At 42.2% G+C, this 12,424-nt stretch overlaps 1 protein-coding gene across 1 annotated transcript in view; it reads left to right on the top strand.

Annotated features, from left to right (window-relative positions):
• Window positions 1–12,424, top strand: part of zmat4a (zinc finger, matrin-type 4a) — a 57,973-nt gene that overhangs the window by 25,299 nt on the left and 20,250 nt on the right. Inside the window, exons 4-5 of the mRNA XM_017451304.3 lie at window positions 2,617–2,773; window positions 11,860–12,069. Of these exons, the coding sequence (XP_017306793.3) occupies window positions 2,617–2,773; window positions 11,860–12,069 (367 nt within the window). The remainder of the gene's footprint in view (window positions 1–2,616; window positions 2,774–11,859; window positions 12,070–12,424) is intronic.

The following is a 12,424-nucleotide window of genomic DNA, read 5'->3' as shown; positions in this document are numbered from 1 at the left end:
TCTTTGCTCCATGGTATTCTTTTTTTCTGAAAATTGCCTCAAGTTCCAGTAGTGCTGGGCATTATGGTCAAAAATATATATCACTCTATAGGCTCGTGGTATCAGTAGGTATCTCTGAATAATGTAACGTAATAAATGTTTATTATCAAAGCTCAATTTTTCTTTTTACTGAACCAAACCTAGAACGCTAAAATCTAAGGCTTGGTTAAGTTCGAATGAAGCAGAGCGTACTGTTGAGTTCTGTACAAGGGCCAATAAATAGTGAACTCTTTATTATAGTAAGAAGGGAGAAATGCAATTAATATGATATATTATTATGGGATGGCATTTTCACAGTACGATAAAATTGTTACTTTTATAAGAAAAGGAACAAACAAAAACATGCAGTTGTTGATATGGTGCAGCTTTCTGGAAGCAGTTTTTCCACCATGATGAAGTCTTCAGGACTGCTGAGGGATCCGTACACGATATAATCTACTCCTTTTATGTCATTTATAAAACGCAAACCTACGGAGTACCTTTCGCACTACCAGAAATCATCCTTACAACAAATATTGAAGTTGCAGATGGCGCGTTAAGTGCTTCGGGCCGGTTTAATTGCAGAACCCAAAAAAAAAAAAAATAGTAAGGAGGAAAAGCTTGAGGAATCAAATCTTTTGCTCATTTTGCAAGCGTGATAATTACTACCGAATCAGAACGCGTGAAGAATAAAATGTGGTGTAATTTTCTCTCTTTAACTACGCGTTACTTTATGACCAAAGAGCTCTCAGAAATCCTAACGCTCCGTATCTAATCGGATAAAAACGCATCGACGGTTAAAAGGACGTCGAACCCGTGTAACGCGAGCTACTTCACGGGAACCTGCAAACGGAGCGCGTGACGTCTCGAGGAAGATGATTTGAGGCAGATGCCGCTCTATAAACACCTGACAGCCAGTCAAGGACTCGGGCCAAGTGGTCCTCCATGTAAAAGGCATGTTTATTACCGAGCACACTCCCGCTCTGATGTCTCCAAACCCGCTGCCGAGTGGGATTCCAACTCCGATGGAGCACATCTGATCCACACACTCATCGTCCATCAGCGCTAGAGATTATATAAAGCAGCTGCAGTGTACTTCAGTAAGAAATGTACAGATTGGCGGGGGAGGGGAGGGGGGAGCACGAAAGGTGAGGAAGTGGACGAAAGTTGTTCCTCAGCCGGGCTTCTGAAGCTGTAGGAGGAGAAACCCGTTGGCATACAAAAGCAAAGATTAAATATAGAATGTACATTTTAGTAACTTTCATTATTGTGAACAACTCGAATTGGCACCCTGTCCAGGGTGTACCCCACCTTGTGCCCGATGCTCCCTGGGATAGGCTCCAGGTTCCTCATAACCCTGAAAAGGATTAAGCGGTATAGAAGATGGATGGATGGATGGATGGATGGACTCTGCCTGTCCAACCAGCATTTTACGTTTATCCTAGCTCTCATATTTCATAGCTCTAGCATGAATCAAGATTAGAGAGAAAGAAAGAAAGTCATTTCTGGTGAACTGGTTCTACTCAGTAATGCATAAACGTGTGATTTGAGGCAGATTTGTCTCTTTACTTCCAGACTACAGTGCGAGTGCAGTGACGGAGCTATCTGTGCCTCTATATCTCACACTGCATTGATTTTATTCCTCGGTACGTAGATGAAGCACACATTGAGCGGGTGTAGCGAGCTGCTCCGGTCTTCTCCCGTCACACTGCGGCTCTGAAACACAGAAACACACTGCGCTCCGGAAGGGTGCCATTATTTCTGCTCACCACACGGAGCTCGGAGAACCGACACGTGCAAAACGTGACTGGTCTCGTCTCGTCTCTAGGAAACATCTGATTACTAAAGCGCACGATTACTGTGTGTGTGTGTGTGTGTGTGTGTGTGTGTGTGTGTGTGTGTGTGTGTGTTTGCAGACGTCTCAGACACCCATTTAACGAGTCACGAGTCGGACACACCCCCTGTCGTCTGTGGTTCATGCACAGAACACGAGGGAGGGTGTAATGGCTCTCGCACACGCTCCACACAGGGTGATGATGGGAGAGCTCTTCAAGCACTTCACGAGTCAGGAAGTGCTAAATTGATGCCACACACACACACACACACACACACACACACACACACACACAGATGAGAGCAGGTAAATGAGCTACTCCTAAGCAGCGCTCAGCTTCTCTCTGTGTCTCTCTGATGTTATATCATTTCTCTCATTTATACTCGATTATATCACTTACACCACAGCGCAGCTGGATTCTGGTCTCTGATTGGTCGGAAGGTGCCGATTGGTTTTCTGTAACAGCAGCTCTGACAGTAGTGTCGCAGCTCTACATTAACACGCTCGTTCTGATGTGTTATTGTTTCTGTCGTAACGACTCGTGCACAGGGGCGTGTGTCGTGTAGCGGACGGAGAGTTAAGAACCGCTTCTTTAAATTTTTACGGAAGCAGAGCGCCGGCGCCGGGGCTTTGTAGCGGTCAGAGCTGAAGCGGTACTGTTACTGTCTTCTGTAAACGTAGTGATTTAACAGAGCCAGTGTAGGACCTGAAGGCTACAGTGATCTTTAATAGTGTGTGTGTGTGTGTGTGTGTGTGTGTTGCAGGGCAGCGAGGAAGGAGACGTGGATAAGAATAAGTGCTGCACGCTGTGTAACATGTCCTTCACCTCAGCCGTGGTTGCGCAGTCGCACTATCAGGGCAAGATCCACGCTAAGAGAATCAAACTAGTGCTGGGAGAGCAGCCTGGCATCACGGGAAAAGGTAACACACACACAAACACACACACACACTCAGAATTGAGAATCTGGGGTGGGGTGGGGATTATTACAACGTATTAAACCTACTGAGAAATTTGTCCTTATAGCATTAGCATAAGTTCATGTTTGTTGTTTGTTTGTCGCCTGTTGTGTTTTTACCAGAAGATTTCCTCAAAAAGTGCCATTCTTCTGTATTCACAACATTTCTGATAACTCTGGCCTCACAGGTTGTGGCAGCACGTTGGCTAGTCCCCAATAGGGCGGCTCCCGCGCGACAGCAGTTAGCGCTCGATGCTAAGCGCAGCTATACTGTCATTTCAGCCGCGCCGAGCCTCTTCTTCGCAGTTCAACGGCACGTCTGAGAGAAATGTCGACGTTCCATATGCCGGCGTCGGCGGGGCTCTCGCGGCGTTAAAACTGCGCCCGAGACCAACGTTTAGAAATGAGTTCATGATTATTTTAGGGGCTTTATTGCTCGGTTAGTGACGCAGCGTTTGTCAGCTCGGCATGCTAGCAAAAACTTCATTTATATTGAAGTACAAATGAAAATCGAGATGCGACAGTGCTAACGTGTGTGCGCGTGTGTGTCTGAGATATAAGATATTGCTGGATGAAATCGATACACTCATTATGTTTCAGCACTGAACAATAAACTGCAAGGTTTTGTGTGTGTGTGTGAGTGAGTGAGAGAGAGAGAGAGGGAGAAATACTGCGAAAAGGTCAGAGCCATTAAGCATCGTGTGTGTGAATGAGAGATAAGGCTACGCTATATAGATGTAAGAGAGTGTGTTATGGTGAGTGTGTCAGTGTGTTCTATCAGGTCGTTGCGGGTCATCCTTTCCACTGTGTGCTACCCTACAGGGGGAATCACTCACAGAAGCGCGCGTGGGCGTGTGTGTGTGTGTGTGTTTCAGAGTTACAGGGCCTGAGAGAGGATGTAAGTAGAGCTTAAAAGAGCCACTCAACTGAAAGCTTTCAACCAAGCTAGTCTCTCATCTCTTTTCTCTGTGTGTGTGTGTGTGTGTGTGAGAACAAGAGATTTGGACAGAGAAAAATGCAGCATTGTAACCTATACAGTAATGTGGTATGGAAGTTAGTACAGTTTATTAGGAATAGAACTCTATCTGCTTTACTAATATACAGAAGATTATACTTTTAATTAGCAGTAATAATGTATCTACTGTACTAATATAGATTATGCTTTTCTCTAACAATAATACTGCACTGGACTTATATATATTATAGATTATATAGTTAATTAGTAATACTATATCTACTGTAGTAATTTAGATTATACTGTTAAATGTTAATAATGTTGCATCTCCTGTACTAAAATTGATTGATGTTAATTAGTAACAGTGTATCTACTGTATGCACATGAATCATACTGAATAAATAAATATAAATATAGGTCATACCGTTCATCCAGAAATGAACACAAGACTTTTTTCATTTAAGGCAAAACCAGTCCATTTTTGGCTAAAAGGGATGACTAGATCAAACCTGGACATGGACGGTATGCTTTGCATAAGATGGCACTACATAACAGTAGAAGCAAGTCTTGCATAGTTAAAAGAATGGTGCGCCTGGGCATTCCTGTAGCCGTTATGTATACAGGGCTCTCGGGCGTTTCTTTATTGCGAAGGTAACGGAGTTAGTGTAGTTCTCTGTGTGTTGTGCGTGCTGTCGTAGGAGATTAGTCCATGGTGAGAAACAGAGTTACGGTTACCATCTCCAAGTTGTTTATTTTAATGTTACAACACACCCGTAAGTATTTTATTCCTCGTATACCAGAGCCCACAAGTCTTTATTAATTTATTACAGGACACGTCATCTTTAAGAGCTTTATAGTTCTGTTTAATGTTTTGGAACGTCTGTGAAACAAGTTAGCGCCTGATATTGTCGTCATTGGTTTGTTGCCCTAGTGTGTGCACCTGTCCTGAGTCCAGTCCTCCATTAGACCGAGTATTTACAATTTATACGTTTTGTTTTTTTTTCGTCGTGAAATCTCAGATTACACTCATGAAATTCCTAAGCTTTGTTTTCTCCCTCTGAGTTTTCACTGTTGATGATAGGGATTATCCCGATCATCCCTATGTATCCAGTTGTGCCCAAAAGTTTACATACCCCTTGCAGAATCTGGAAAATCTTAATACTGTTAACAAAATAAGACGGATCATAAAAATCCCATGTTGTTGTTTATTTAGTCCTGTCCTGAATAAGCTATTTCACATAACAAATGTTTACATATAGCCCACAAGAGAAGGTAATAGCTGAATTTATAAAAAATCACCCCGTTCACAAGTTTACACACGCTTGATTATTAATACTGTGTGCCGTTACCTGGATGATCCACGACATGATGTGTTTATGTCTTGTGAGAGTTGTTCACGAGTCCCTTGTTTGTCCTGAGCAGTTAAACTGCCCACTGTTCTTCAGAAAAATCCTCTAGGTCCTGCACACTCTTTTCTTTTCCAGCATCTTCTGCATATTTGACCCCTTTCCAACAGTGGCTGTATGATGTTCAGTTCCATCTTGTCACACTGAGGACGACTGAGGGACTCGTACACGACTATTACACAAGGTGCAAACGTTCACTGATGCTCAAGAAGGCAACACGATACGTTAAGAGTCAGGGGGGTGTAAACTTATGAACAGGTGTAAATTGTTCACTCTCATCAGCCGCTTTAACCAGACTGCTGAAATGAAGGACAGCCACATCTCCAAATGGGAGCGCAGAGGAAGAATAAATAACTCGCGTAACAGATTCATGAGCGACTTTGATCGTCTTGTCTTTGATCGCGGTTCTCTCCAGTTGTATCCCGTTAGGCCCAAAACCAAGGGAAGGATGTGGAATGCTTCCTTCACTGCACTATTTATTTATTTATTTATTTTTGATCATGTTTGCACATTTTTAAAATGTCTTTTTTTGTTTTTTGTTTTTTTCTAAGGGCCTCGAGTACGAAACGCATCCTCCGGCACTTTTCACGCGCCGATTTGTACAGAATGGATTTTCATGCACTTTTATAAGTGAAAAATGACACCGCCAGACTTCAAAAGCGGAGAATTTGCATTTCTCAACATGCGGATGGGGGGAAAAAAAAGAAAGAAAGTTTACAACGTAGAGACAAATAAAAATAATAAATAAAAAAAACCCTCGGAAATTAGGAAATACGTATTCTGTGTAATAAAATCCTGCCTCGTTTTATAGGAAGCGGTTATTATGTGCTTCACAATCCATCCAGAGGGTGCCTCATTTATCTGCTGGAAGTCTCCGGAAAGTCGACTTTCTCTTCCTGATTGCCTGACGTTTCTCTCGGCGTTTACCTGGAGCTCTTCTGCAGCTTCCTCTCGCTTAAAGAGTCTCATTAAATTTACAAATCCCTGACACGCAGGCTTCACTGGATGGGTATTTTATTTGGCAGAATGTGAAGAGCAGAGGAGGGGAAAAAAAAATAACGTCTTCTTCCAGAAAGTCATGCCGAGGCCAAGAGTTTTTTTTGCGTTTTCCGCATCCGGAAAAGTTTCGGGCAGAATTGTACTCCTTCCCATTGCGAGCGAGAGATCATCTGTAAATGACAGCTGAATGTTTGTACAGGACTGATTTGATTTATTTTTTTCCCTCCGTTTGATTGACATGTAATCAGTGGGTCCGTTTTGATACCTCATCAAGGAGAGTCGTTATCAGACTCTCCTCTGTCCTTGAACATATGGTTGGAAGCTTTCATTTAGATTTAATCTCAGCTGTTCTTTCCTAAAATATTATATATATATATATAGCCCCAGAGTTTGCTAAGTGCTTTCAAAGTGCTTTTTGTGCACAAGGAGCCTCAGTGTGAGTTCTTCAGCCAGCAGAGAGATGGATGATAATACCTCTCAGGCATCCAGAAGCAGAAGGTCTTTCGCTTCCATCTGCCGGGGAGTCGGGGAGAAAGCAGCATGTTGCTAATGGTGCCTGCCGTTTTAGGACATTATTTATTGGGCTCTTCATTCATCTACCTGAATCCTCCACGACAACACACCAACACGTCATGCCAGGCCGACACCACAGACTCTTGCTGACCGATCAGATTCGAATATGAATTCGACGGCAATGTGGTGTAACTATAAATACTCTGTCTGTCGTCACTGGGATGAACGCACGTGACACATCGGGTGTTTCAAACGGAACCGTATGATCCGGTTGGTTTAAATGGAAGCGTTTGGGACAGTTGTCGAGTATCGAAAAGAACAGAAATGGTTAAAAAGTCGCTGCGAAACAAATAGCAGTGTCCTTCCTCCTGCTGACCAGAAGGACATTAGCAAAAACTGATTTGATACTAATGGATCCTTCAGCGTCAGAGGAGTCTCCGTGCAAAGAAAGGGAACTTAATTTGGGACCTCTGAAGGGCCATTAAGGCAGGAGTGAAGCGCTTGTAATTCCATTGGGTGAGACAGTAAAGGAGAGGAAAGACAGTGATGATGACAAACAACGCTATCCAGAACCGCGGCCCAAGAATAGAACACGTTTTGAAAGGTTTTAGGGATTTACACCTACCAGATTCCGCAATAAACAACTTCACGCTTACGCATCGACCTTTCTGAGAAATATCTAGACTGCTCATAGAAATATTGTGCGTGTTACAACCCAATTTGGGCTTGCATAGGGGGGTATAAGAAATAAACAATGACTGCTAGTTCTGAAGTGATGTATTCCATTTAATTAACTTGCTAATGATCCGTTTATACGGCCACAAAACAAGTTCTCGCTATCACTTACGTTACAGCAGCTCTAACCGCCTTCCCTCCTCCCTCACCGCCTTCACTTTCTCCTCTCATTCAGCTTGAAATAAAGGACGGCATCATTTTAAACAGCTTGGGAAATAGGTTACGATTATGCAGTTTATTTACATGCGCTCATCCTGCAGATGAACGTGAAATAACTGCTGCTTACTAAAACACGCCGATCTAGTGTCGGCTACAAACGGGTACGTTAGCAAAGGCGGAAGAAAAAAAACGCATAGCTGGAAGAAGAAACTAAATGTTGGCTAAATTCTATAATCATTTGTGAGGCAACGAGTTACTCGCAAGTATAGAATTGTATTCGTCTAAAATTGAACCAAAGTGATTTTAGCTTCAATTTTCAATGAGACCAAACGACACTTGAACTTGAACTAAATAGCGTTTACATGGAAGCCAAAGTGACCGAATTCGTTGTTTCGCCGGGCTTCTAGTGTCTGGCGTTCTGGAAATTTGACCATTTGATACTGTCCAGATTCTGAAAGGAAGCTTCTACATCGCTGTAGAATTTCAGAGACGTTAGCTAGCTAGTTCTGTGTAATCATCTCCGTGTTCATATATTTTTGGTGTCTCCTTCCCTGAAGGTTGTCAACATGTATTTTCCAGCCCGTGGTGACTGGCGATGTAAACAGTTGCCCAGTTTGGTCTTGCATCAACGTGACCGCTAGTCAGGTTGCTCATCAAACACCGTAAGCCTGGTAAAACCGCGTCCTCCAAGTGGCTGTAAGGCAGTTCTCGATCTCTCATTCAACAGAGTCTTGGATGTACGCGATGTGTATGCGAATATTGGATTTTTAATTTTTTTTAATAATGAGAATATCTAGATTTTAGTTTCATCATGGTATTGACAAAAGCGCTAAATGTCTCATTTAGAGATTTAAGGTAGATTTTTAAAGGGACGCCAGGTAAACATACTAATGGTACAAAAATGTACCCTTGAGGCCACCATACCAGTAAGTAAAAGTACACTTCACCCTTTTTTTTTTCCTGAGAATGAGGAACTATTTATATTCGTAAAGGTCATTTGAATTGTATAACATTCTTTTTTCTTTTTTTTTTTTCTTTCTCCCATTCATTCACATTGTACAATAGCAATAGTGTTTATGTGTGGTACATACTGAAGAATGTTACACCATTTACTGCTACAAACCCGCACACCATAAAATTTTACGGATTTACGGCGGTTTAGAAAAAGACGGAACCTTTTCACGCACAGGCCCAGACAAAAGCCATCAAGCAGAAGGAAACACCTCAGATAGATCATCAGCGTGGAGTCTGAACTCCTGTTGCACTCTGAAGGATGTCGTAGACTTGACACGCGGTTCAAACTCATTTCTGCTCCTAGCTGTGCCGGATACGCCGATTTGATAAACGCTTTCCTCATTCCCGTCTCTCGGCTAATAAAACAAAAAATTTCATCTTCTCCATGCAATAAAACATAGTGGGCTCAGATTATTATTTTTTTTTGTCGGTGTTTCCTGGAAACAATGGCGTCGTTCCCTTTTTTCCCCTTCCTGATAGATGTTTTCTCCTAAAAAGCCATGCGTCTGAATTAATTCAGCCATGCGTCACTGCTCGCTCATGCTGTTCCTCCTGCTATTAAAAAATGGAAGTGACACTGAGTGCGATGTCTGCAATTGCTCAGTCGCATTCTAATACTGAGCTACTTGTTTATTTTGCGTTTAAGGCATTGACATAGTAGTGTGACACAAAATGGAACTTTTTTAAAAGACTAAAGCTTGGGGTAAAGTCCATCACACCTTTGCTAACTTCTATATTCCCAACTCTTTGTATTCTGGTTCTTGTGATTATCATTTCCCCCCCATCAAACCACAATGCATTGCACTTTTGATCCATTTATACAACCCCTTCCAAAAGTATTGGAACGGCAAGGCCAATTTCGCTTTTAACACATTCGGGGTTTTAGATTAAACAGTGAATATGAAATGATGCATCAGAATTTCAGCTTTCATTTCCAGGTATTTCATTTCCTGGTATCTAGATTAGTTAAGCAGCTTAGAACACAGCACCTTTTGTATAAGACCATCCCATTTTTAGGCGTGCAAAAGAAACAGAACAGATTGTCTTAAAGTAAATTAAAGTAAATAACACTTAATATTTAATAGTTGTATAACCCTTGCTTGCAATATCTGCGTTAGGGTTTTTTTTTTGGGGGGGGGGTGCTTCACAGCTCTCGCATTGTTTGTCATCAACCGCTGTCGTTTTCGTTTTCCTTGGCCGACCTGTTCCATGTCTGGTTGTTATTACACCAGTGGTTTCTTTCTTTTTCAGAACATTTCAAATTGTTGTATTGGCTATGCCCATTGTTTGTGTCTTTTCTCATGGCTTGCTTTTCTCCCATAGACAGCTCTCTGGTCCCCATGTTGGTTTATCCTTTTTAACAGAAAATGCAGTCTTCACAGGTGGAAACTAGGGCTCAAGCTAAGAGTAGACATTCAGAGCTATTAATTCTTTAAACAAGTCATTTAACACGGCACACCCGGGCAGCAAGAAACACCTATCAGTCGCACGTTCCAATATTTTTGATCACTTGGAAAAATTGGTGGGTTCAAACAAAAGGTGCCATGTTTTAAGTCGTTTAACATGTCTAGGTGAGGAAATGAAAACTGAAGTTCTGATCTTGTCGTCTGATATTCATCTTTGGATCTCAAATCCAAATGTCTTCAATGTACAGCAAAAAAATAAATACATTTATTTGGCCTTGCTGTTTCAATACTTTCGGAGGGGCCTGTAGTTACATTTTAATGTTGTGAAAAGTCAGCGAAACAAGTTCGTACCTGTTATCATTCACACTAGCAGCTATAAACAGTTCAACAAAAGAAAAAAAACGCAGCCTGTCGTGTTACCGAGAAACTGGAAAGCAGAATGTCGTCCATCCCGAAGACGTTCTTGTGACGGAAAACTTGAAAGCCAACGAAAATTTTAACCGGTATTAGAACGAGCACAGAGCCGTGCCGCTACGGAAAATGAAACGACGCCTTCACACGTCGAGAAATAAATGGAGCTACGGTATACAATAATATATTTCACCTTAGAACGTTTAATAGTTCAATCGAATTCAGTGCATCTTAGGCCATCTGGAAACAGCAGCTTCATGAATACCTTGGCACAAAAGGAAAACGTAAGTTTGTGCCAATTTCGACGGAATGATCTTCCATTGAAATGAATCAGTTTGCTCCTATTTCATTCTGCTACATTGTCACGCAACACCAGCGGCGGTAAGCAACGTTTCCCTCTTGACTCTCGAGATAATTCACTTTCAGAATTCATCGTCATCTCATTTGCAGCAGTTAATTACCAGGATTGCATTTTGCCCAAACCGTCAGCGCGTCATTTCAAAGTCTTAAGAACAATGGCAAGTGGAAACAAACAAACAAAACAAAACAAAAAAAAAAACAACAGACGGAAGAAAGAAATCGCAGCTCTTGGCATGGTGCGATTATCTCAGTGGGATGAAGGGATATTTCTGCGTGCCTGCTGTTTACTGTCGTGTCCCAGATTCTGCGTTCGTGCTGATAAATGAAGGCATTGTAGTAATCAGCCTGGGTATTGTCTCCGTCATGATGAAAAAAAATAAACATTAGCTTTGCTTCTCTAGTGATGTTGAATGGCATCAAAGTCTCGAATTGGGTCCTGATAACAAATTCCAATTGACTCTATTGGCTTGTAATGACAAACATATGGAAACTGCTAAGCCAGTTAGCGTTCTAATGCTTATTACTGTGGGGACATTTGAGATTTTTTATTTGTTTGTTTGTTGTTGTTACTTTTTGCACTCTGTTTTAATGTGAGACGGAGGGGGTGGACATCTACAAGATTGAGCATTCGACCAGAATTTGTGTTTTCATGGCTTGCCGCTTCATACCAGCACAGGGCCAGTCATGTTAACAATCATACGCATAAAAGATAAGCGAGCAGCAATAAGCAGATTAGGGTTCAAGTTTTTTCACCCCAATTGTCAGGCATTCTTGCTTCTGCGACAGATTAAGGCAAGAGCTCATTATTTCCAGGCCTGTGGCAATGCTGCAGATGGCAAAATCAGGCTGAAGGATCCAGCTCGCATAATTCCTAGCACTTGCTGGATTCTTCTCTAACTTTAACATGAAAAAGAACGGAAAGGAAAGGACTCCCAAAAAACGTACATGTTATCCAACCACATTCCTAAAGATTCCGCATTCCTTTCATTCTCTCCGTCTTCCAGAAGAGAGGAAAGGAAAGGGAAAAAACGTGAAAGCTCTCCAACCTGATCCTTAAAGATTACTGACACTTTTCATTCTCTCTGTCCTTCAGAGGTGGCACCCAGTCCAGTTAAAATGCCGTCTGAAACCTGGCCACAGCTGAATGGGGACTCGGATCGCTACTGCCAGCTGTGCCATGCGTGGTTCAACAACCCGGGCATGGCGCGGCAACACTACGATGGCAAGAAGCACAAGAAGAACGCGGCACGCGCCGACCTGCTGGAGCAGTTGGGCAAGACGCTGGACATGGGCGAAATGAAAGGTAACGCTGGAATTTCGCACGTTCCTCCAGGTTCTCCGGTTTCTTTCCACCGCACAAAAACATGCCCATCAGGATTGGATTGGCTACACAAAACTGTCGTTGAATTAGTGTGTGCATGGTGCGCTGCAATGGTCTGGTGTTCCATCCAGTGTGTATTCCCACCTCGCTGTCTCAGTGTCCCCAAGATCTGGATCTAGAATCAATGAAAAATAAACAAAAATATGATCTGTATTTTCTCTTTAATAATTTCTGACACTAAATCAAAGTACTGTTAGGTTACGAGCATATTTTCCACAAAATAAACCCCCCCCCCAAAAAAAAAACAAGCTGTGCTTTCTGAAATAGTGCGTAATCC

The sequence above is a fragment of the Ictalurus punctatus genome, chromosome 22 (genome assembly GCF_001660625.3).
Source record: "Ictalurus punctatus breed USDA103 chromosome 22, Coco_2.0, whole genome shotgun sequence".
NCBI lineage: Eukaryota > Metazoa > Chordata > Actinopteri > Siluriformes > Ictaluridae > Ictalurus > Ictalurus punctatus.
This window is presented reverse-complemented; position numbering and strand designations above follow the sequence as displayed.